The sequence below is a fragment of the Sylvia atricapilla genome, chromosome 4 (genome assembly GCF_009819655.1).
Source record: "Sylvia atricapilla isolate bSylAtr1 chromosome 4, bSylAtr1.pri, whole genome shotgun sequence".
NCBI classification, from domain to species: Eukaryota; Metazoa; Chordata; class Aves; order Passeriformes; family Sylviidae; genus Sylvia; species Sylvia atricapilla.
In genome coordinates this window covers 26884121-26910065 of record NC_089143.1, presented here as the reverse complement: position 1 = coordinate 26910065, position 25945 = coordinate 26884121, and the positions used below count along the sequence as shown (strand labels likewise).

Sequence of the window (25945 nt, the reverse complement as noted above, 5' to 3'; positions counted from 1 at the left end):
TACTCCTGCAAAAAAATCAAAAGTCTGGAAACAGAAGTGGCTAAACACCAATCTATGCCAATAATTACAATTGTACTTTTACAATAATTCATAAAGTCACGAAATAACGTGAAGTGTCTCTGGTATGTTGCTGTTGTAGTAAGTTTACCTAAAAACACAGAGTGAGCAGATGGCTGGCTCTGAAACAAGGTAGACAGAGAAAAATACAGAGCGTGCAGTTTGCACTCCCTCTACTGGGCACTGGAATTATCCCGAGCAGGCACTCGGAGAAGAAAGGGCCATGCCTGAGCATCCTGGTACCATGAAATAAAAGCCTTTTTACAGCTCCCACCCTCTTCACTCAGATTCAGCCAAAACCCAGATTCACAGAAAGATAAACTTCAAAAGCCTCAAAATGCACTTCCTCGTCAGAAGCCTGACTGACACCCCAAAAAGGATTTAACTACAGTGAACATAACCTGTGTGAGCACACAAAAACCCATTTGCCTTTGACCACTACAGGTAGTCTGCAATTTTTATGTCTATCCTTCACTCATTTGAAAAAGTAACAGCTCATAAGAAATGCCTTGACTTCTGATCTGCTTGGGGAATGTGTGGACTGGGAAACTAGAATGCATTAATAATTATAAAATCTGCTGCAAGAGATTTGTTTCTAGACAGTGAAAGGATAACCTTTGTTTTTCCTTTCCCTCTCTTCCCACAGCTCCTGAGACACAAGCACAAAACACAGGCTACTCATGCTGGCAGGGTGTAAGTGTCACCCAGAAATGATGGCCTTCCTTGTAATTAAGACTCTCTGATGGTTTGTGCTCTTCACTTTCATGGAGGAGAAAAGAAAGAAGTGGTTATAGCTCATGCCACTATAAACCATTTCAAGTCAAAGTGTGACACTATATAAAGTTCTGTGCCTTCCTTCAAGCGACTTTGTATAAGGGAAGTTCCCTAAACCTCCAGAAAGTTCTCCTGTGGTTTGCAAAGCAGTTTGACTTTTCCATTTTTCAGTAAAGATAAAGGTAAAAAAGAACTTCAGAGAAAGTAACTTGCGCTAACTGTGTAACAGGCTCTGATTGCCACATGCTCCTGCCTTGGAGGCTTGTGCTCTGTGATATGGAAAATTAAATGAGAAACAATGGAAAGCATAGATGTAATAATAAGGATTGCCAAAAGCACACACCTTGTGAACCAAGCAAGTATTTCCTCTGTGAAATCAGGCCAGGTAACCACCAATTTCTTGCTCTCAGTGTAATTTACATTAAAATGCACTGCTGGTATATTCATATTAAACTGCAGCATCAAGAATTACTCCAGATATATACAATTATTTACATTTCAGCCATATCCATGTGTAACTGACCAGCTAAAAAGGAGCAGCAATGACGCATGACAATGGTAAGGCACCCCAGGACCTTTCCTCTTTAAAGTGGCAATTTAAATCTCTGTGGGATGGAGAGTTATAGTAGAGTTCACAGTAATAAATCTCCAGTTTCATTGTCTTTCACTAAACCCTTCCCTTTATCAACTTTCTTGATCTCAGTTTGAGGATAGGTAAAGCCTTTACCCCCTCTATTCCCAGACAGAAAAGAAACAAAGCATAGATTAGAACAGATGAAAAGGGGGAAAATCAGTGACCACAGAAGCATGGAGATTGTGCATGAAGAAAATGCAAAAAGTTCCAGGAGAATGAGCAAGCCAAGTCCCCACCCAAGTTGCCAAGTCCCCATCACTGTTTGATATTTGCTAATTAAATAAATCCACTCTCCCCTTGAAAGAATGGCTCACTGTGGTGCAGGATCATACTGACAATTGGAGTGAGCAAGTACACAAACAATTCATCTTTACGTTGTCCAGCTACCTCAGAGTGCATCACCAGAACTGCCATCCCATCCAAACACAGATGGCACAGACCACATACAAACCAATTTACGTGGGACCCTCGGCACTCAGCCACTTGATTCACATTCTCCCTCTCTGCTGGCTGAACACTCCCCTTCACTTCCAGGTGTGCTCATCTCCACACACGAGCAGGTCCAGCACTCGCTGGTCCCACATGCCAACAAATCACATCTGTAAAGCTTTGGCAGGACAGGATGGCTGGGAGCCAGGGCTTTGAAGGACAGACAGGCTGTCACTACTTCCTCTCTTTGCTTTAGAGATTCAGAAGACAGCAAAACTTTGGCATGGCAAAAGCTACAGCTCCAAGAACACGAGGACACCTAGACAAAGCCACAATACCTAACACAGGCAGCAATGCTCAACTGAAGAGAGATGTGTGCAGTACTTTACATGCTGACATGCAAATATTTGACAGATAGGGCTTTAATAACCATGGCCTTAGAGATTCTGTTTGTTTTGTTCTACCAGACTCCAAATTTACCAGGTTTTTATGTTTCAATAAAGTCATCTGACACATGAATAAAATATAATTTATGCAGTTTCCTTCTGCTGTACAAAGCTTTCTATGTTCAGGTTATAAATTTAGCACTAACACTAAACTCAGCACTAACACTATTTTTGGTTATTTTCCACTGGAGAGAAACCCTAGGAATATTTATATATTGTTTTTTAAGTTAACTCAGATTGCATTGCTTCATTTTGAAAGCACTGTGAGCACTACATGCTTCCTATCTTTCTGTCCTTTTAGCAATGGAATTTATTAGTTTTCAAATTAATATAGGTATTAGTTCTAAACATGTTATATAAGCATACAGATAGCACTGGTCACTCTCCTAAGTGGTAACAATTATCATTCTTAACACACACACACACACATTCACACACATGCACGAAAATCAAGGCATGAATGTCTTTTATATCTTACAAGAAATATAGCAACCAATATTCCATGCAGAGGTGCAGCAAATGAAGTCCTGTCAAGCAAATGGCAGGAATGACAGCAGATGTCTGGATTCCTTCATAGCTGGTTGCATAAAGGTAGCACACATATTTCACTGGAGACAAAAGACTCTGACAAGACAGTCTTTCAGTACTTTTCATTCAGAGTTGGCATTTTTGACTGGTACGGCACATCAGGAGGTGTTAAGACGATGAACCAGATTAATCTTGATTTAGCTTCATTTGTACAATGAAGGCAAAGTCTACAACACTCAGTCATGGCTAAATGAGGCTACACGATTTAGCTCAAGTCCAGATCGAATTCTTACAATCCAGTAAATCCAAACGAGATTCTAGTCTGGACTCTTGACCCACAGCACTTATTTTCATGTCAAGCTACACAGTCATTCCATTTCATCACAGCCAACAGACATCAGTATCATGCAGCTCTGCTGTTTATCGACATAAACTGGCCATAGACTACTTTTTGGATCTGAATAGTGTATTTGATATTTCAGCCTCTGTTTATTCACAAAGTCTACCTAGTTCACAAGAACTGTCACAGGTAGTTAATCTCTGTGAAATAGCTTGATGCTCTAAATTTTCCTATGACAACCTTAATCATATTACATGCTTAGTACAGAGTAAATGCTACAAAGCAGAGAAACTACCTTCCTGAACTGAGAGACTCCCAGAGTTCTGCAAGCTGTGAAAAAACACGAGCAGTACAGTGTCTACCGAGCAATACGCACAAAAGAAGCTGAGGACTTAACAGTGTTACACATAAAGCAACTAAGAGTAAATAAAATCTGGACTTACCTGCTTCTCTATCCTAAACAACAAGAATGCTTTAAACAGTTCTAGTCTAATAATCAGGCCCCTGGAATATTATACAGGTGTTTACTGCTCCTTGAGTGAAGCTATGATCTGCTGAATTAGTGTACTTTACAATAAAGCCTGTGTTGAAAAGTTACCCAGGTTAGGGCTTAAGAGAAAGCATTTTTCTGCATACAAGCTAAGCTTTACTAATGGTCCTCTCTAGTAAAACAGAATCTTAAGAAACTCACCACTTTTCTTTTTCTTGCTTTAAAGGAAATATTCATTTCCTTGTATTTCTTCATAGCAGTCTCCAATTTATTCTTGAGTTCAATGGCACATCTTAGCCGACCATCGTTGATTCCTGCTCTGGTAAGAAGCTGCAAACCAAGAAAACAACATTCTTATTCTCTTCTAGAAGTCTCAGCCAAAAAAAAATTACCAGTTTTCCCTCCTTATTAATGAAACAACGATGGCACAAATTCCTTTGTTTTACAAGTCACAATTAGTGAAGCCAATTCTTTTTCTATCTAGACTATAAAAACTAATAGCAAGTAGTGAAGCCAAAGAATGAACAGCTATTACAAACATTTTCTGAGAGTTGGCCAAATTCCACACAAGAGGCTCCATGATATACTGCTAACCTGACAGAGAGATGTCTAACAAAAATAAGCTGTTTTACTTCAAGACTTTGAAAAGAAACCAAGTTTTACTTATCTTAAAAAAAACGAAGAATTGCATATAGGTACCACACTCAAGGCTGAGAGCTATTAGACAATCTACACAGCTCCTGAGTCTCCTTTAGTCCACCTGTACTGAAATAGAAATATTCTCCAATTGTTTCTGTTTCTTCAATCTTTATTTCCTTTTGTCTCACTCTCCCTCAAGCTTTAATGTATCCCAGTCCTTGTTTCACCATCTTTTTATTTTAAAAATGAAGAAAAAATAATTATTTCTTTATCCCACCTGAATCCAGGACTGCACAGAAGGCCAGAACTTATTTCTGAGAAGTTTGTGAGCATCCATGACACTGTTTATGATGGCAGTATTATCTTCATTCTCTTGCACTTTTATATCTACTCAAAACAGGGGAAAAGAGTTAGTTAGAGTACATTTATGGTGTCTTCACTATAGGACCTAAAGGAGGCAAATTACTCTAAGACATTTGATCACTTCAGGGAAAGTTACAAACATCAGAATACTTCTGTGTTCAATATTAATTATTCTATTACTATCCACACACTGAAAAAAATCTGAGGAAAATATGAAAAGTGCTCAGTCCAGCATTCCATCATTACCATGGAATCACCAAATGAACCACAGACAAGTTCAGTCCTACTACTTAAATGACATCTTGTCCCAAGGTCAAATGAACTGGGCATTATTGTACCAATTTCTTCATATTCAATACAATATAATGCCTACCATGGTAGTAACAGGGACTTGGTTGCCAAAGCAGCCAAGTACGCCATTATCCAAGTAAAAATTATCCTTTTCACCCATTATGGTCAGCAAACAGAGAAGCAGATATCACCCTTACTGTCTGTATATGGAATTCCCTTAGGACAGAAATTGTAAGAGACTTCCAAAACACAAACCATTCTGATTTTTCTACAGGTAATTCACACTAGCAAAGTCATACAAAAAAAGGTGCAATCACTTGCTAGCAAAACTACTTACTTCCTTGCAAGGAAAAAGTTTCAGAAACACTCAATTTTAAGATTTTGAAACTAGGCAGCTTATTCCCCAGATAAAGAGAGAAAAACGTGAATAACAAAGAGAAAGAAAATTGTATTCAAGAAACAGATTTTTTTAACACAAGAGACTCATTATAGATACTATGAAGTGCTATAATGGACTTGCAACAACTACTACAAAAGTTCAGGCTTAGAAGGTAATTAATGTAATCTGCTAATCACATACAAGGACACCCAAAACTAAGAACAGTTACTAGAGAAAAATAAAAAATAAGTTTAAAAAAAATCACAGAGGTGTCCAGGAATCCCAAAGGAAATGGTGTGCAGTAATCCCAGCATCTAAGTAACAGAAAACCACAAGCACAAAACACTGCAGAGAAAGGCTGCCTCCCAGCTATATGCCAAAAGCTTTTCCAGGTACCTGTGGACACTTCAAGGTCTAGAGTATACTTATGTGAAATAAGCCCATAGTTCCTAACAAAATTCTGGTCATCATCATCATCATCATCATCAAGGGCAGGGTCACTGTACTGAATGTCCAAGCACGTGTCTCCATCCAGCTCTTTTTGCTCAGGCTTCTCATCTACCTCTTTGTTTCTACCAGTTGTAACACACTGAGAAACAGGAGGAATGTCCTTGCTGCAGCATGGCTGTTCATCATCCATGCACCCCAAATAGGATGGGTTAACTTCCTCCTGGGAGGACAAGGAGGATGCAGGTCTGGCCTCATTAGCAGACGTTGGTTTGCTGAGTTCCAAGTCAATGTCATTCATTCCAAAATTGAAAGGATCCGGCATCAAAAGCTGGAAACAGTTTTCCATCTCTGTCAGTGTATCAGCAATCTCTTGGGACATTTCTATCAAGACACAATTGTTTTATAAAATTGTTAGATATGGTAAAAGACACAGAGGTACAAAACAAATATGACTGTCAAAGGGGGAATCCACTTATCCAGTGATGACTGAGCCACACAGATCTTCCTCTTCTGCAGAAATGGTCCTTATAAAAATGACAATACCTACACAGGAAATATAGAATTTCCTGAGCCAGTCATGTAGAATCAGGGCTCCTCCTTTCCTTATCCTCTCTAAAATTTCAGTATGCAAAGATGACTCAAGTGCTTCATAGAATTTGAAGGAAAACAAAGGTTCAATGAGATAGTCTCAGTGATGTTAGTGGATATTTATTTTATAACCATGAATTTTATAGCTGTGTGTAGGAATAGCCGTGAATGTATGTTAATGCTCAAAGAGATGCTACCGATAAAAATTATTTTAAGACAGTTAAATCTCTTTAAAATTCCACTCTTGTGCACGAAAACATTTCCAGCATGCAGAAGAAATGCAGGCAGAATTGCAAGCATTACATAGACCAAAGTAATTTAATTAAACAACCCTTTATAACTGCAGCATAATACATTTACTATCTCTGTTGGTCTTTGGGGTGACAGAAGTGTGTCTGCTATGCACATATTCCTCAGAGACTCAGGCCCTAGTTATGTTTCCTAGCTGCACTGTGACACTTGCACTGCATCCAGGATTGCTGTGCTGACCATTGCCTGCATTTCTAGAACACGATAACTGTATATATAAGTAATGCCATCAGCCAGCAAGGCATTGGGAAGTCTGTGCCTAACAGAAATTAGGTCACTAGCTCCAAAAAGTCTCATGATTAGTTTACTTGGGGTGATGCACTCACACTTAGAGACCAGATCTTTTCTTGATAACATTTTCTTTCTTTTCCATCCCTTCCTACTGAACTCACACAACAGTCACTTCTTTCCCCTGATATTCTTTAGGTGAGAGAGAGGTAGGGTTGAGCTCCTACAAATGCGATATTCCTGCTTTCTGTGTCAGCTATTATCTGGATAACTATTCTCTCAGAATTTATTTTATATAACCTTAAAAAAGGTTGTTTTAAAACAAACAAACAAACAAAAAAAACTAAACCAAAAATGCACTGGAAGAACCAAAGCAACCAACCTTCCATTTCTTTTTCCATTCTTTTGACTTTTTCTTTGTAAATATTCTCCAGTCGTTTTTGCTTCTCCTCTTCTCTCCTCCTTTCAGCCACAGTTCTGGCATGCACATCTTGAAAATCCACCTAAGGAGGAAATTAAGAAAAAGTGTAACATTTCTTGTAAGAAATATATAGAAAATCCATTTCCTAAGATCTTTATCTGTGGTGAAAAATCCTGTAACATCAGCAATCAGCCAGAAGCTCAGCAGCATTTCCTTTTATCTCTTCTCTCCCTTGAATCAGTAACTACAGCAATTGTGAACAGAGTTTTTACTCCTACTAATAAAGAACCGTTGAGAATCAATGGCTTTCAAAAGGAAATCATAGGGTAGAAATACAAACTCCTTAGATTTTCACATGCAGAAGGCAGGAACAAACTGGGCTTTGGGAGACTTCTGTCACAGCACTGGAGACAAGGAGTTAGGGAGAATGAGCAGGAGGAGACTATGCAGGGTAGATACTAAGATTACATGAAAACATCATACCAGGTCCGCCAGGAAATTTAGGAAAATTTGTAAGCACAGTAACAACTACTATATACATTTAACTTACAAAAGAACTTCCTAAGAAAGGAAAGTAAAAGCGAAGACCTTCAAATTCATTAAGAAAGACCAAATCTGTGATTTTACGATTACATTGTTGGATTTTGATATTGAGGGAAAAAACATTGTCTCACTTCCTTATGGCTGAATTATAAACATTATCATGTTGGTTGTTCTGAACAATTCAAAATGCTAGTTCTTAAAATATTAGCAATTTTTTTTTTTTTTTTTTTTAGTTTGGTCTTACAAGGGATTGAAAACGAAAAAAAAAAACAACCAGTCCTGTTTTAAAGAAGGGAGGCTCAATTGCATTAATGCATAAGGAAACCCTACTGAAAAGCACAGAATTTCCTTTGATTGCTACCACATAATTTTATGAACTGGTAGAAGACAGTGCCGAGTGCTGCACAAGCCTGAACTTTGCTGATTCTGCAGCCCACAGACTTCTCTGGTCTCCAACACAAACACTCACTGAAGGGTTGTCATTCTTGCCACTGCTAGATGACCAAGCATGTCAACATCCAGTAGTGGCTGTCAACAACCTACAACAAAGTTTTGGAGTCACACAAATGTTCTTATCTAACAGCTGTCTGAGAAACTGGCATGCAGGGTCTTCATCAGTTTAGGAAATATCACACTCACCAAGCTGGGGGCTTTTTAGCAGGAAATGGGTGGGCAGAAGAGTGGTAGGGGGTAGTTTCCCAGACTGTCACTGGAAACGAGCTGGTTTCACAACCTATTGCATCATGTGGATCACCAGAGCGAGCTTTCTTGGGTTTTCAGGACATGATTTTCTTACAGATTTGCACAGCTCCCCATTCAGAACTGGAATAAACAGGTCCACCCAAAGACTGCCCACAAAAGCAAAACAAAGATACAGAACCCAGGAGCTACAGCCACCATTTGCTGGCAGTCAGACTGGACTGCACAGAAAACCAGACACAGCTACAGCCTCTCAAAGCACAACTTCTGCCTCATGCCAGAGTACCTACAGTGGAGTCATTTGTCCATTCTTTCCCATTCTCTGTACCAAAAGGACCACGGAGTTTTTTTACTGCTGGTCTGCAGCTATGGAACTAAATGTATGAGGAGGAAAAACTGTTCGACTGAAAGGACGCTAAGCAGCAGGCTGAGACAATTACTGCAACTTCGGTGAAAATACTAGACTACAGCAGGACTATACTCTGTGTGGATCTGTTTGAAATCTTGTTCTGTAATTCTATCCATCAGATACAAAGATACTACCATATGAGTCATGTGCCCAAATATACAAATATTTGGAAATGTGTGATTTTTTTTTTCCCTTTCGCCTTAACTTTGAGACAAGAGTTTGAATACAATTACTTTCATGTATGCTGAAGTATTATTTGCTCCTGAAGTCAAACACTTATAGAGGCACCTGCTTGGTACTTACTACTACTGATGTACTAACATTAAAAGGCTAGGGAGGTCTCTACCTTTACTCCCTGAAAGAGCAGCAGCTATCATCATCTGACTGTTGATAAAGTGATTTTGTGGATCATTACGAAAAAGCCAACCAAAACCCAACCAAAACCCAACCAGGGACCACACACAGAGCTAACACTCCACTCAAATTGCCCCATACTACTGTGCCAAACCAGTAAAACTCAACACCTGATTGATTTTACTACAAAAATGTAGCAAATACCTCCTCAAAACTCTTGGTTGCTTCTCACACTTCAAGAACTACGCTGGCAAAATGCCAGCAGGCTCATACAAATTCTTTAAGGACAAGAGTTACCAAACTACCTGAGATTGCTTCAATTGATATTAATGTTTGTAGAGGAACTCAAATCCAGCTGCTCTAGAAAACAGAACAGCCTGTATCAAAAGCTGAAAAGGAATCCCCCAGTTGTTACTGGGGAGCAGCCACTGACCACGAGAGCACAGACAGACCTGCCAAACTTCAGCACAGTTGTTGTACACTTGTGTTCAACTGGGTGAAATTACATGTTAAAACATCCTTGTCTCAGACTTGCATTTCTCCTTGTCACTGACATTTAGTTTCCTTCCTTTCTTAAACAAGATAAAAAAGGATAATTCAAAGACAATCATCCTTTTTTGTGAATTATACAGATTTGGCAGATGCCAAAATTTGTATAAAAAACCAGCACAGCACCGTTCAGTAAGGAACACCATCAGCTTACTATGGAACCAGAACAACAGAAATATATCACATATCACAATGGTTTTTCATCTGCTGTTAGGAATCTGAATCTGTCTTTCTGAAGAGTAAGAAAAGCTGTACTGAAAGCCTGCTATTATCATTGTAGGGTTGTGTGAATCTTAGAATAGTGTTTCAAATTTCACTGTTGCATCTTATAAAACAGACTAAAGCAGAAGAATGTGCCAAACACAGTAACTTGAAGTGACATCTAAAAGCTAATGTTTACATGGAATTCCTCTTTCATAAAACCTCTGGCACAGTAACACTGCAGCTGAGAGTGGCAGGCACATACACTTGGAGAGTCGTATAGCAATGTGGACCTAGAACTGGGCAGCTCAGTACAGAAATCAGGCTAGTTTAAACTGGCATACAAAGAGTTAACAGCTGTTTATCCTCAGCTCAAGGCATGACCATTATTGCCCTTCCCAAAAGAGCTAAACCTTGGGGCTCCAGTCAGGAATCAGTGGGTGAAAGCCAGCTGGTGAGAAATCCTGAAATCTGAAAGCTGCATCCTGAAAAAGGCAGAGCCCAGCTGTGAGTACAAGACTGGGGTTTCTAAAACCGACAGTACTGCAAGATGAACAGAAAGCCTGGGGTTTGTTTTCCAAAGACTATGCTCAACACGAAGTATCCTACAGGCAACGTTGTTTCCTACAGCTTTTTTTTTTTTTTTTTTTTACATTTATTGGTTTCCTTGCTTTGAACATCTGGTGATCATCACCTAATACCACAGAGTGGAGTAAAAGCGCCGAGTACCTTCTTGTTCTGCTTTAGGAAGTGATAGCCCAGGGAAAGCTGCTTGTAGGCCTCCCCGTACTTCTCGTGCCAGTCTTGCACTGCCTTGATGGCCGCTTTCCTCAGCTTCTGTGCCACCTCCTTGGGCGGGGGAAGCGGCTGCTCGTGGTCTATCCCCACCGTGAGCTCCAGGAACTCCTGGAAGTTGGCGATGAGCAGCGTCCTGAACTGGTGGGACCTGGCGAACAGCTCCTGCACGACCTGGAAGGCGGAGAAGCGCATCTCGGCGTGCTCCTCTTGGAGCCGCGTCACCAGCAGGTGGTAGGCGAGGCTGATGTGCTCCTCCGACGACCTGAGCACGGAGAAAACGAAGAAAAAAGAGGAGGAAATATTTTAAAAGAGGCTCAGTACATAAAAACGTAAGTTTGAGGATGCAATGTATTTAAAATTTTAACTGAGCAGCTTCTGTGATGGCAGCTCCCAGTCCCACAGCAGGCCCCGGGTACAGCGTTCGGGACTGCCGGCCTGGGGACAACGAGCGGGGCCCGGTTCTGTGCCTCCCTCCGGCCGTACTTGCAGATCTTCTTCAGCTCCTTCATCTTGCCAGGCTCCAGCCGCGACTCTCCCGAGGTGGTGAGCTCCTCCACCAGCTCAGCCAGGCGCTGGTCCATCTCCGCCGGCACCGAGGCACCGGAGCTGCGGGGACACTACCCCCGAGGGTCCCTCAAGCCGGGGAAACCCCGGCCAGGAACCTCCGGGGGCGACGAGACCAGCCGCGACTGGGCGGCGCCATCTTCCGGCCCTTAGCGGAGCCCCGCCCCTGAGCAAACCCCGCCTCTTACACAGGCCCCGCCCTCATGGTGGGCCACGCCCCACAACTGCACGCTCCTTTGGGGGGCCACGCCCACAGGGCGCCCCGCCCATCGAGTGCTCAGGTCACGCCCCTCACTGAAGATCGCACCCGTGTGTGAGCCCCGCCCCTTTGGGGGTGCTGCTCCCCCCGCCCCGCGGAGGGTGGTACCTTCCTCCACCCCCCCCTCCCGGCACCTACCACCACACCCCCCCTCGCCGCTTCCGCACGGCGCCGCCCACGTGACGTGCCGCACCCGGAAGCGCGGCTGAGGAAGGGCGGGGGAAGCCTTAAAGGAGCCGCGTCCCGGTTTTGTGTGAGGTGATGTTTAACCCCTCGTTGTCCGCAGGGCTGAGCCCGCCCGGAGGGGCGAGCAGCCGGCACAAAGCGGTCCTCCTTATCATAGAGTCAGTTACACCTCCGAGATCATCGACACCAACCAAACACCAATACTCCAGTCTTTCCTTAAACACCTCCAGGGACGGTGACTCCGCCACCTCCCTGGGCAGCCCGTTTCAAGGTCCAATCACCCTCTCTGTGAAGAAATTCCTCCTAATGTCCAACCTAAACCACTCTGGGCGCGCCTTAAAACTGTCCTGGCGTCCTGTCGCCTTCTGCGTAGGAGCAGAGCCCGATCCCCTCCGGGCCAGCACCTCCTGACGGAATCGTAGAGAGCCAGAAGGGCCCCCTGAGCCTCCTTTTCTCCAGGCTGAGCCCCTCCAGCCCCCTCAGCTGCTCCTCAAAGCACTTGTGCTCCAGACCCTTCCCCAGCTCTGTCCCGATCGCTGGACACGCTCCAGCACCTCATGGATCCTACTTGTCGTGAGGAGCCCAGCCCTGGAGGCCGCTGCGCCACCCCCGAAGTGTCCTTGTGCGCCACCCCAAAGGTCTGGTTCCGTGTGGGACATGGCGAGACTGCCCTGGGCTCACTGCTGCCAGAACCTGACCGCCTGCAGCTCTGCGTGCTCAAGCACAGGGCTCTGCAGATCCCCATCTCTCAAAGTGCTGCTTAACCACTGCGAATAAATAAGACCTTGCAGGCGCCCGCTTTGAACACCCTAAAGAAGGAAGACGTCTAAAATAACCGTTCCCGTTTGAAGATGCTGTCACCTAATTGACAGGTATTTCCATTAATCCACAGTTAAGCACTTGTTGGAAGAGATTTATGTGGATTGGTGTTACCGCTGTGTCTGCTGGCTCCTGTGATCAGGAAAGATGGCATTGAACAATTTTCCCTAGAAATGGACTGGCATGTATTCATTTACTACAGTAAATCTGGTTGATGATGTATTTTGCAGTGGCTCTGCTATTTCTGACACCGTGCATGAAACCAGTGACATCCTGCTTTTTAATAATGTTTATCCTTTCGGTATTGCCTTCCATCAAGCACAGTGCATTTCCACACGAAAGTCATGCAGAGTGGCAGAGCTCATCTTTAAAGTTTAGATCAGTTTACTCTTTCACTGTTTATATCTATTTCTTTTCTTATGATTGAAAGTGCCAGAACAACTGCTTTCTGTTAGGGTATGACTTGCAAAAGGAGCATTGCTGTGCTCTCTGAAAATGGAATTTCAAAATGAGCCTCAAGCAACAGACTTGCCATCTACAAAGGCACTGATTTCATACTTTTGCATAATATTTAAAGAAATCCCTGATAGGAGCCATATGGTTTTGCAAAGAATCCGTTGATGAATGAATGAATGAGTGCTGAGTTGTGTAACTCATTCATGCTAGTCCCTTAGGCAAATCCCAGGGAGAGCCAGGCTATTTATTTATTTATTAAAATCAAAGACAATTACATAAAATTGTGTTGGCTTAAGTTGCTGAGTCTCCTTTCCCTGCTACTTTTTAATGAACATATCCACCATTCAATCATTTCCAGGCTCTCTTCATCTGGACCAGCCTGCTAAAAAGGCTGAAGAGAGCCTGAACACTGAAAAATTAATTCAGCTGCAGAAGTCACAAACCTCTGTACCTGCATTGATTTTCCCCAGCTGGTCTGGGCTGTTCCATGGAGGGGAACACAGAGCACTGTGGAGTGCAGAGGCAGAGCTGAACACCAGCTGATACCACTTCAGAGCCTCAGAGTTCAAGTTTTTTGTTTGTTTTGTTTACACCTGGTTTCAGCAAAGCCTGGGTCTGTAGTTTCATGTTATGTGGATTGTTGAATCAGTGAGTTGCATTTCTAACATCTCTACTGAGACATCAGCAGGAGCAATATGGTGACACTTTGTGAGTGCTCCAGAGTGAGTGGCACCTTGGAGGAGCACAGACTCTTCCAGAAACACTGTCCTGTCCACCACCTCTGCAGAATACCCAACACTGTCATTGTTGGCAGGAGGCCTTTGCCATGGGAATGTTCTCCCACAGGAAGGTATCTCCAGACAGAACCAGTTGGTCCATCCAGAGGCCATATTCAGTACCTTTGGCCAAACACACAGGCAAAGAAAAGCTCCAGAATTTTGTCTACTGACAATGATTTGGGTCTGGGTGTTCTTACATTAAAGAAGGACCATTTGTTCCATTACAAATTTAAAAGGTCAAACTGATGGCTCTAGGAAGGATTATTTCAGACTTTGTGCAATACTAAATTATCTGGTTTAGGGTTTTTTTATAAAAGAAAAGTCTCAGCAGGAGACAGTTCCACCATTTTACTAGATGGTGGAACAACAACAAGGGTTGTTTTCCAGCTTTGCAATAAAGGAGAATGTCAGTCAAAAAGAAACCCCCTGAACTATTAATACAGCTGTATTCAACTTAATGACATGAAATTAAAAAGGAGGATTTCTTTCCCTGCCAAAATGGAACTTAGGCTTCCCTACAAATAATTTGGGGTTAAAATAACTTTTGTTTCAGGTCTGAAGATACAGAAACATGATAAACACTTATATTAAATTGTCACAGAGTTTGTGCCAGTTGGGTTGTAAAGAAAATTACCTCCTATGTGAGCTGAACAGATGTTGAAGCACCAGTTTGAGTTGAGCAAAAGGGTGACAGATATTTCAAAGCTCTGAACTACCTTGTAAGGGCTAAAGACTATATTTACACAAATGTTCTCAAAGGGGAAATAGCCTATTCATTAAACCATCAATAACGCAAGGCCAAAGGTACTTGGTGACCTCCTCTAACTATGTGAAATAGTGACTGTGACAACTCTTCAGCCTATTGTAACATTTTATAATTCTGTCATAGGAGGAGATGAATGAACCTGCTCTTTGTGGCCTAGACCACTAATTAAATATCCACTTGTGTGTTGGATGGAGCAGCAATAGCTGTAGGAGAACAGTCACAAATCAAGGAGAACCTTCCTACACATAGCTTGTATTCATGTGTAGAATAATTAAAAAAAATTTATAGCAATTCCTGAAACTGCACACCAGTGTGGACACACTTGATTAGTATCAATGAGGGTAAATTGTTTGTTTGTTCACTGGAGTATCTGTGCAGGCTCAAAGGGGAGCTTAATGAGCATTTTTCTGTGTTAGACAATATATATCCACACCAGGAGTTAACATTTCTACACGAATGCACCCAGGAAAGACCAAGGCACACCCCACTGTCCTGCACAGGGGTGTCTTTGGGGGTCGGGGGGATACCAACCTTAAGGCAGGACTCGGATCAGATGGTGCAGAAAACGACCAGCTTGAAGATTGCCAACATGTAGAAAAGGAGACTGCAGAGGAAAAGAAGACCCCTGAGGCTACCAAAGAAGGAAATCCAGCCCAAATTCTGCATGAAGACCCTCCGATGCTAAATCATACAGAGACAGAAATTACACTTTCCTATGCGTGTAAATACTGCTTTCAAACATTTGGTATTAGCAGAGATTTCCTAAACAATCTGAAGAGACTGGTTTGGTGTCACATTGACTCACTCATGGTACTGTTTAGAAGCTCCTTCTGCCTGATGGATGGCTGTGCTGTCCCATCCTTGGAAAGCCTTAGGCTGTAGCAGAGCTGCAGTCCCTCCAGCTGGTTTCTTCAAATGAGAGACTGCATGGAGCTTTGGCTCAGAAACCCAAAATAATTCTTTTTTTTTTGTCTTTTTTTTTTTCAAGGATGCAGAAAGGAGAGAGCTGCTCTGAAGCTGCTAAAAGCTGCAGTGCTGCCTCCAGTTAAAGGGGAGTGAAGTCCATTCCTGATGTCACCGTTTCAGACAGGGCTGGGTGCCGGGTCTGTGTGTGTCTCACAGCCTTCGCCCACCACTGCACAAGAGCTGTTTGCTCTGCTCTGGACTTTTCCATTGCAGATTCCTCTGTCCTGTTCATGCACCAGGCAGCCTGGACCCACAGTGACACTGCAATCCAGAGTCCTCAGCCATCCATCTAAACCCACTGCATCCTCTCAGCACCAGGGTGAGAGACGCTCTCAGTCTTCAGCCCTCTTTGGCATTTCCACCATCTTTTATTTGCAGTGAACAAGAAAGCCTCGTGGATCAAAACCAGCTTTTCCAGGGAATTTCTTTCACTCTTATGATAAAAGAATGCCTTGTTTCTAAGAAGGTCGGCTTTTGCAGGCAGGAAGAAAGTCCCTGGCTTGAGGAGACTATGAGGTAGTAGGGACAAAAATAGAGTGCAAAGACCACAGTTTGAGAAGGAACGAAATGTTGAAATATAACTGAAAGGAAGAAGAAAATGTCTTGAAAAGCGGGAGGTAGCAAGTCTTGTCAAGTGTCTGTAGCTATTTATTTATGCTTTTAAGGAGGCGTGTTGCACTATTGTGGATCAATACCTAAGTTGGAGCAGAATGGGAAAATATTTGTTCATATTTCATGTATTTGGACCCCTTTGCCTGCTCTCAGTTTCTGCGGTATGTCACGGCAGTTCCACTGACTAACCCTACTAGGATTCCTAAATATTTCACATTTTTTTAGGCAATTGAACTTCAGTACAGCTTGGAATGAGACTTGTAGGAGCAGCCAACACATATGATCCCATCCCTTGGGCAGCAGCACCTCCTACAGGGTGCCCTCAGCAGTGTAACTCATGCAGCCACCCTTATTCTGTGTTTCAGCTCCTCTCACCTGAGTAATAAAAGGCCTCTTAAATGAATCATTCCTGCTTTTCCTCTTTGCACAAGTCATAGTAGTAGAATTATATCCAATACTGAAAAAGAAGTATTTGTGGTGAATATTACTCGGTAAACTGTGCAAAAAATTCTCTCAATGTCCTTGACATGTAGTTCTGCTCCAGTCATGGAACCTGAATTCTAGTGAAGTATGGGGGTTTATTGTTTTTGAAATGTAAACAAAACTGCCAGTCAGTCGTTTCAAATGGATAAGGTGTGTTTGTAGGGACAGTAGAGGAAACTGCACTGGCAGCACTGGTCTGAACTGGGTGACTGTGAGAGCCTCTCCTCAGCTGAAATCACAGAAAACACTCATTGGTATTTGTCACCGCATTCCTGCATGGCCACGAGAGGCACAACCCCTGAGAGACACAGCCTTCTAACTGCTGAGGGGAAAAGTTCTACATCTTCTTAGAAAGTGTTACATTTATTTAATAAGAAAAAACCCAAAATACCCAAACAAACAAAAACAACCAAAGCCAAAAAACCCCCTACAGTTATGTCTTTTTAGGGAAAAATATAATACTAATTAAGGTCTAGGAATAATACACTTTTAAGATAAGTACATTTTCAAATAGGAATAAAAATGAAATTTATACGGAAGCATAATGTACTTGTAAGATGGGTCTATTTGCAGATAAGAGTAAAAATTGGCATTATAAGGCTCTGAACTTTCATTCTTCACCACGTGTGCCTAGTGAATTACACACACCATAAACTATTTATTTCCCCCTCCGGGAGCAGCCCAGGGCATTTCTGCCAGTGTAAAGCCACACGCGGGGGAACCACTGGAGACGGAGCTCCTGCAGGAGGGGCTGCGGGGTGTCCCCGGTGTCCCCGTGTCCCTGCCGGGCTGCCCTGGGTGTCCCCGGTGTCCCCGGTGTCCCCGTGTCCCTGCCGGGCTGCCCTGGGCGCAGCCCCCAGCAGGTGGCAATGCAGGAACACCTGTAGCCCGTCCAGCCAGGAAAGGCTGGGGCTGACACCGCCGTTCCTGGGGAAAAGCCTCGCCTTGGAAATCCTGCTCGATGTTTTCAGCACCAACTACAAATCGTTTTCTCTGTCGGCGAGAGATTTTATTTTGTTTTTAAGCTGTAGGAGTTGAGCTTACAGGCTTTGTAGCAGCAGCCTGAGGCGATGGGGTGGATGTGCCAGATCCAAAACCTTAGGGGTCACCTGGGAAAGTCATGGAATCATTTATGTTGGAAAGGATCCCCAAGATCATCAAGTCCAGCCATTAAGCCAGCATTGTCAAGGTCACATGTGACAGATACTTAAATATGGCACGATATATTTATCTGTATACATGCAAACACACACACACACACACACACACACACATACATACATATATATATATATAATGTCTCTTAAGAGCCCCACTCACAACCCTTTTTCCCATATTCTGTTGCATCTTCGATCGCTGTGCAAAGTCACACTGTTTCCAAGCCAGGAAGAAATCTTGAAACCGATCTGAACCTTTAAACATAATCACAGTCTCACAATAAAATCGGCAAAGAAGAGATTTTGTTTGAACAAAGCATTCCTGAGTATCACATCATAGAAACTAATTTTAATGACAGTTTAAAAGAGAACAAATATCTCTGAGAAAGCACTGAAGGTGGGGACATTTTCCAAGAATGACTGTGCTTGTAGAGGGAAATGAATGGAGTAAACCAAAATATAGAAACAGAAAAATACAGAAATATGAAAAGTGTATTGTAGTACACTGCCTTCTTTCTAAACACACACGCACACACAAAAAACCCCACTTAACCAAATAAAACCAACCTCAACCCCTCTAAAAAACCCAACAAAAACACCCCTTCCTCCCCAAACTCTAAAGCCAAATTAAAAAATCAATATGGAAGATATTTGAGTTTGTTAAGAAATCAAGGAAAAGAGCTTGATTGCACCAAAAAGCAGCTGAAAAAAATTCTTTTCTCTTCTTATCATAATGGTTAAACCTGTTCCTGTCAGAGAACTGACTCTCCCTTGAAAGGCTAGTGCTGGTGAACTGAAATCACAACAGAGCTGCCGAAACACTGCCCTGGGCACCAGAACCACATGTTGGTTAAAGTGGCTCCAGAGGAAATGATGGAAGTGCTGAGAGGTTCCCTTACATGTGCCAAACACAGTGTAACTTTACTTACTACAAAAAAGGAATCTAAACTATCTGCAATCAGTGTGGTTTTTCCCATCTCCAAATGCTTCCATCACTGTGTTTTAAATGGTGAATAAAACCCCTATGGAATAAATTTTATCTGATACAGAAATATACTGCATTCTCTCTTTAAAAGTATCACAGATGCTGAACTGCACAGGACCAATTTAACATCAATCCATATTCTGCATTTGCTGCATAGAAAAGCAGCAGTTCTTGCTATTTCAGAACCATCAGCAAAATTCAAATATGTCTCTATTATATGGAATCACACTGTGGGAACAGCAGGGTTAAACGGTTTCAGAGCAATAACAAAAAGCACTAAGCAGTTTAAGCTCTGTAAAATGTGTAAACAGCACAGCAAATACTAAAATAATATGCATTTTATAAAGTTCTTTAAAAATTCTGTGACATATAGGAAAGGCACAAGAACAAACAGCAGAAAAGAAATAGCTACTATAATGCCTACTAGTAAAGATTTAAATCAGTTTTGATTATTGTGGGGAAACTTGTTCACAAAATAAAATTATCTTCTGGGGAAAATATCACATTAAATTGTTCTGAGTATAGCAGTGAAAAACACAAGAAACAAAAGATGAATTCAAACTGGAAACCAGGCACATATTTTACCAGTGAGGAAACAGATTCTGTGTGTCATGATGATGTTTTTCTGACAGATGTGCTTGAACCAAACAGCCCTGGATTGTAAATAGTTTTGAGACTCAACATCCAAAATCAGGACACTGGAGATCTGTTGCCACTGGCTCTTTTGGAAGACATTATATTACAGAAAAGAGTTTTTACAGAAAACAGAAATGGCAGGACATGAAAATCCTGGTGACTCAGACAGTTACTGTTAAAGCAGGGCCCTGGCTACTCGTGCTGTGGAGTTGTCAGTGGATCCTGGAGAGGGGACTGCACAGAGGGAGATTGTTTTGCAAATAGGGTGGAAGAAAAAGGACATTGTGTCTCTTTGAAGCATCCTTGATTTGAAAGTGACTATGGGAAGTTTTCAAGAATGTTCCAAATTTCAAGACTCGGTTACCTAAGGACAGAGAAGGGTGATAGGAAGGTTCCTCTAATGGTGGGAGCTGCCCCTGTGACTGCTTGGAGCAGATGAAGCTGTGAAGTGGCATTTTTAATCTATGGTATTTTAACAGAGATGCTCCGTACTGGATTTGGATTTACTGGGATTTGCAAAAAGTTTTAGAACATTCCAGAAACTTCTTCTATGAGACTTCATGTTTTAACACAGATTTTTTATTATCTTTTCACCTGAGCATGATCTTCACCTATACCTTGTGGTGTTATTTTGAAATAATATTTTTTAAATAGCCACCCAAAGTTTCAGTGTTAGGTTTACTGGTCCAAAGATTCTTGCCTTCTTTAGCCAAGACAAAACTGGCACCAGCACTCTGATTTCTTTTCATGGTGTTCCTGGAGATACAAGATGTGGAGGGAAATAATTAAGACAAACACTTTATTCAGATAAAAATTTGCTCCAGCATCTCACACCCTCAAACACAGAGATCACAGGTAATGCTATTTATGGTTTCCCAGTGCAAAGAAACCAGTCATTATCCTTTGCTAATTGGTTTAGAATAAGGGAGGTATTTCTGGAAGTGGCAGCTGCTAATCTTACTTCAGTGAGGAATTCTTAATTTTACCCCTCAGAAGAAGGTTCCAGAGACACAAGGAGTACATTTTGGCCAAGGGTAGGATAATTTCTCTCTTAACTGGGCAGGTGACATTCTTTCTAATTATTATCAAAATTAGGTGTGTCAAAGAAGATCTGTTATTCACTGAAAGAGCAAAACAGCAATTCAGCTGTAGCCTCTGGGGTTTTCTCTATACCTGGTAGTTAAACTAAATCATTAGCTGTCCTATAACACCAGCACCCTGTTTATTCACTGTTTTTTGAAGTAGGATATTGCAGCACTGAGGCCAGATAGCTGGCAATGGATGTGACAGTGACATTCAAAGAAAACAGATACCACAAAGCCCGAATCATCAGAGGCTATGTATATCTGAGATCAACATTTGCAAAGTGCTGCTGGAAAAGAAAAGCCAGCAGATTGCATCAGCAACAGCAGATCTCATCTGTTCTTCCCTGTCTGACCATCTAACAAGATAGGATCACTCAATCGATGGTATTTGTCCCATTCCAGGGTTGTTCCTCTTGGAGCTGGCCATGTCTCAGCTCCCACACACAAAGTTTGGCAGCGCAGCTGCTCCAGGCACCTTCTGTACCCAGAGAATGGGCAAGTTGCAAAAGCCCCGAGGGCAAGATCCAGTTACAGACTCCCAGCCTGTTTGGCTCAAGCCTCATGCTGACTCCAGGAAAGAGCCAGGAAACCGTCTGTAATATTCCTGAGATAGGAATGTGACACTGGACTCAGGTGATCAGAGCTGGGGGTTCCCCTCCCCTCCATAGCAGACCTCCCCATTCTGCTCAGGTGCTGCAGCTGGCACACACAGCGCAAGATGCTGCTGCTGCTTCTTCCCTTGCTCCAGCAACTGCCCATGGTGATGCTGTCCTGGTGTGTCCCCCACCACCCAGCCTGAATTCTTCTCCATTTCCTACAATGGAAGTCAGCCCTGTAAACTGATATTCCGTATGGTCACAAACAGGAACAAATAGTTTCATGAGCTTCTGTGCACGGAGAAGCAGGACAAGGAGACAGTGACTTGAGCATGTACAGTTTAAAGTAGAAAATTGTGTCATGATCCTCGTGGAGAAAAAGGCTCTTCCCCCACACCACTGATCAATACAGCTTCCACCGAGGAGCCACCTCAAAAGGAGGGGGCCCAGCAACAAGCAGCCAGGAGTTCAAACCTTGCCTGTTGGGTTTCTGCTGTTCCAGAGCAGTTCTGCCAGCAGGGCACAGAGCTGGTTCTGGTGGGGGTGTTAGCTGGGCATTACATCACGATGCCAGGATGATGGCCTTCCTGGCAGGAATTAATACAAGGTTTTCCTTAATGACTGCATCCAGAGCAACTTGAGCTTTTCTAAGATCAATTTCCCCCTGACCCTTCCAGTATTTGGTAAAATATTTCTCTGGTTTGCCTCCCTAAAGCCGCTACTTGAAAGAGGAGACATCTCCGTAAGGGGCACGCACGGGCCTCCTGAAGAACTTCCCACGGCTCTGCTCCTGGCTCTTCTGAGCAATTTGTCTTGCTGTGCTTTGCAAAGAAAGAAAAGGAAATTGTCTGGTGGTTAGTATCTGTTTATTTCCTTTGGGGGAATTTGTCTATATGATCCTGCTTAATCTCCATGGGTGGGGAGCAAAATATTTAAGTTAGTTAAAGATCTTTTTGTTCTTTATGAATAGACCTTATAATCTTTTTCTACTCATTCTTCCTTCTGGCTGTCAGGAAGAATTCCTGGCTGGGAATACAGATGATCTCCCTGGGAAAATTTGCTCCTCTGCTCTGTGGCATAGGTGTAACTATTTCCTTAAATGCACAACAAAAAATTTAATCTTAAGGGACAGGAAATCGTGTGAAAGGAGTAGGTACAGATGCTACCCCCACTTGACCAGCTTTAGTTTTCCATTTTAGTTTGGGAAACTGAACATCTCAGTGATTTCTCTGCTCCAGCTGCAGTGTAAGAGATACGACCTGAACACCCAGGAGTGTGCTCCAGTGCCCAGCACAGCAGCACCAGACCCCTCTGCAGCCCCAACATCAGAAGGATCTGAACCTGCAAGTCCAGAAGAGGCCACAAAAGTGATCAGAGGGCTGGAGCCCCTCTGCTGTGGAGACAGCCTGAGACAGCTGGGAGTGTTCAGCTTGCAGAAGGCTTTGGGGAGGCCTTCCAGCACCTTCTAGAACCTAAAGGGGTTACTAAGCTGGAGAGAGACGTTTGACAAGGCCAAGGAGTGACAGGACAAGGGGCAGTGGCTTCAAACCGGCAGAGGGCAGGGTTAGATTGGATAGAGGGAAGAAATTCTCTACTGTGAGGGTGGTGAGGCCCTGGCACAGGGTGCCAAGGGAAGCTGTGGCTGCCCTATCCCTGGCAGTGTCCAAGGACACGTTGGACGGGGCTTGGAGCAACCTGGGACAGTGGAAGGTGTCCCTGCCCATGGCAGGGGGTTGCAATGAGATGATCTGCAAGGTTGCTTCCAACCAAACTGTTCTGGTTTGATGTGATAGGATTCCCAGACTGGATACTAGAGCAGCTTCTTTCTTTTAGAGCTGAACAATTAATGATCCCAGGAGACCGATCACTTGGTTTCTATAACAGGCACAATTTTTTTCACTTCCATGTTGCTAAGTTATTTCTGGTTTCCTCAGTGCATCTCCCTCTCCATGCCGCCCACCAATGTTGCACATTCCCATCTTTATTAGGAGCAAGCAGCAAGGTGCTGGTTGCAGTTTTGTGACAAAGTCGTGATCTCTATCACACAGTACTTCCATGTTATTTTTTTCTTCTTTCACTTTTAAAGCTTCAGTTATTTTCATTTCTTTGAAAGGAAACTGGCTGATAACATTTCTTAGCTTTACGCTGATGCTTGATCTCATTTTTAATGAATCAAAACCAAACAGCTTTTCTTGTTCAGCAGCCCTTTCTGTTTCTTGTTGTTCTGCTATTTCCTATTGTTCTTCTTGTGGTGCTACTTATCCTACAGCTGATCTCTTCTGGTTTAGGATACAGATCTCTGATAATTGTAACATGATCAAATAGCAGGATTTTATGGTGTAGTCAAAAATTCAGTTCAAACTGAGATCAGGACTACATCTCTTAGGATTTTTTTTTCAATGCCTAGTTCTCAGAATTCTCACAAAAGCCAGCTCTAAGGCAGAACTACTTTGTGTTGGCTCTGCAGCTGCTGTACCAAAACCAGCTTCATCCCTCACATCCAACAGTAACTGAACTCTTAACTTCTTGCTCCCTCTCTCTGGCCTGGATTGCAAAATTTTTTTTCCCGACTGTGCCAGAAATACTTCTACATAGAGAACCTACCTGGCTCAAAGGGGATGTGTTAGTGAAGAGGTAAGAAATTCTGCTGTCCTGCTCTGCCCATCCTACATTTCCTTCTGAAACAAAGTTGAGCTGCTGAAAACTTCTCAGAGCTTAGCTAACAGGGCCAAGTCTTTAAAATAAATGACTGAATTAAGAAAAATGGTGCCTTTCAGTGTGGCTGATGCATGTTGCAGAACCAACCAGACATTGACTCTTTGGAAAAGCATGACGGCAGGGAAGTCCTGGTGAGTATCTGACCCCCCTCATCATCAAACAAGGAACAGATTCAGTGACCAGAGGAAACTACTGGAGAATAGTTTATCTGTTCAATGTTGAGATGAAGTTCAGACTCAACCAACTATCACATGGATCTGGGCTGGACTTTATTTGATGTTCAGAATACCTCATTATGAAACATGAAAAAGCAGGATGGAAAAGTTTGAAATACTCATTTTGTTGTATCAAGTGACCTTTATCGTGCAACAGGACACCCAGTGCACATTGTCACAGTGTGGGTCTCAAAGCACCCTCAGTAAATGTGTTTAGTGTGTTTCCCAAAACACTCTGCTCAGGCCAACTGAGGCTGAAAAAAAAGCAAGTCAGAGTATTAATTTTTTTTTCTGAATAGTGGTCCATAGCACATGTTCAAAGGCTTCTTTTTGGCAAATTTCCACCTGTAATTTTCTCATTCTTCCTGTCCCAAATAATATGTTCTTTTTTGCCCCCAAGGAATAATTTTATTACTGAGTAGGAAAGGTCATGCTTATACTAAAAAAAACCCACCCAAACCCTTACCAGTTCATTAGTCAAAGCTTGCAGGAAAATGTTTTGCCTGATTTTGATATCAGCTTCGCTATTTCCTGCCTGCAAAATGTGACCTCAGCATCCTGAACCCATCTCAGCCTGGAAGAGAATGGAAGCTGAAACAGGTACAAAACACCCCCAGGGCACTGTGAAGAGTTACCAGTATCTCTATTTTCACAATACTGGAAAATCTTCAGCACTTAGAGTAGGGCTTTGGACCACAACAAACAGAAGGAAAGGTTAAGGCAATTCTCATCCTTGGTGTAACTCTGGAAATCAGAGAAACCTGTCCTGATCACAACAGGGATAAACTGTCGCTTTCAAACAGGAACACCGCAACCAAAATACAGAGCCTCAAATTGCCTGGCAAGACTGAAAAAGCATCACAGTAAAGGATATTGTTCATTTTCAGCTCAGCCAGATCTCGAGAGGAAAGTCTTTGCTTTATTAGAGAGCTTCTACCATTTCAAATAACTTTATACTTACTCTGAGTCACCTGCTGCTCTTGGTGTGATGTCTGGGGCCACCTGTGAGATGAGCTGTGAATCAACACCTCTGTTGGATTGGGAGCTCAAGGCTGGGAATGCAGCCAGGGAATGCAAAGCAGAGCACCAAGCTGCACCACAGCAGTCTGTGCCTGCCACCGCTGCTGACCCTCATACAGCTGGAGGCTTCCAAAGCCCTGGCAGAGCAAGCCTGAGAGCAGCCCAGCAGTTCAGAAGGGCCAGCCAGGAGGCTACAGCTGTCTGTGGCACACTGGCCTCGCTGCAGTCAGAATGGGTTGTGTGACTGCAGATTTCCTAAGTGAGCAGTCAGAGCTAACAAACAGCTGAAGCTCCCCTACGCTCCTTCTGGAACACTCCCTTGTAACACACCATCAGAGACTGAGTCCTCATGTTGGCACCTGGCCCTCTGGAATCACACCTCCCATAAACAGAGGCCCTCCTTGTAGGACAGCTGTTCTCTTCCCATCACAAACTAGGTTTTTTTGGAGAGTATGAGTTTCTCCACCACTCTGCTCAGGTCACAGAAATCAAAAAAGGCTGGTCTCAGGAAACCACAGCTCTAACTGGTATTTAGGAGAAGCAAAACCAACAATTTCCATGCCCTACAATTGCTGCACATTTACCACACATTCCCTCAGGTCCAATAGAAATCTACCACTTCTTTCCTGTTCTGGCCTTTTATGAACTTCTGCAAAGTAGGGAAAAGTGAGGTTGCCATGCTCAAAGCTATGCTGGCCCTTCTGCAACGATGCTGTAAACAGTG

The 25945-nt window shown here is 42.9% G+C and overlaps 1 protein-coding gene across 2 annotated transcripts in view; it reads right to left on the bottom strand.

Moving 5' to 3' along the window:
* Positions 1-11656, bottom strand: part of UVSSA (UV stimulated scaffold protein A) — a 44613-nt gene extending 32957 nt beyond the window's left edge. The window contains exons 1-6 of one of the 2 annotated variants that reach the window (XM_066317351.1): positions 11403-11656; positions 10851-11181; positions 7328-7448; positions 5767-6201; positions 4615-4724; positions 3900-4028 (exon numbers count right to left, since the gene is read on the bottom strand). In XM_066317351.1, coding sequence (XP_066173448.1) covers positions 3900-4028; positions 4615-4724; positions 5767-6201; positions 7328-7448; positions 10851-11181; positions 11403-11500 — 1224 coding nt within the window. In that variant the 5' untranslated portion in view covers positions 11501-11656. The remainder of the gene's footprint in view (positions 1-3899; positions 4029-4614; positions 4725-5766; positions 6202-7327; positions 7449-10850; positions 11182-11402) is intronic. The other variant, XM_066317350.1, reaches the window with a different exon arrangement.
* Between the last annotated feature and the right edge of the window lie 14289 nt (positions 11657-25945).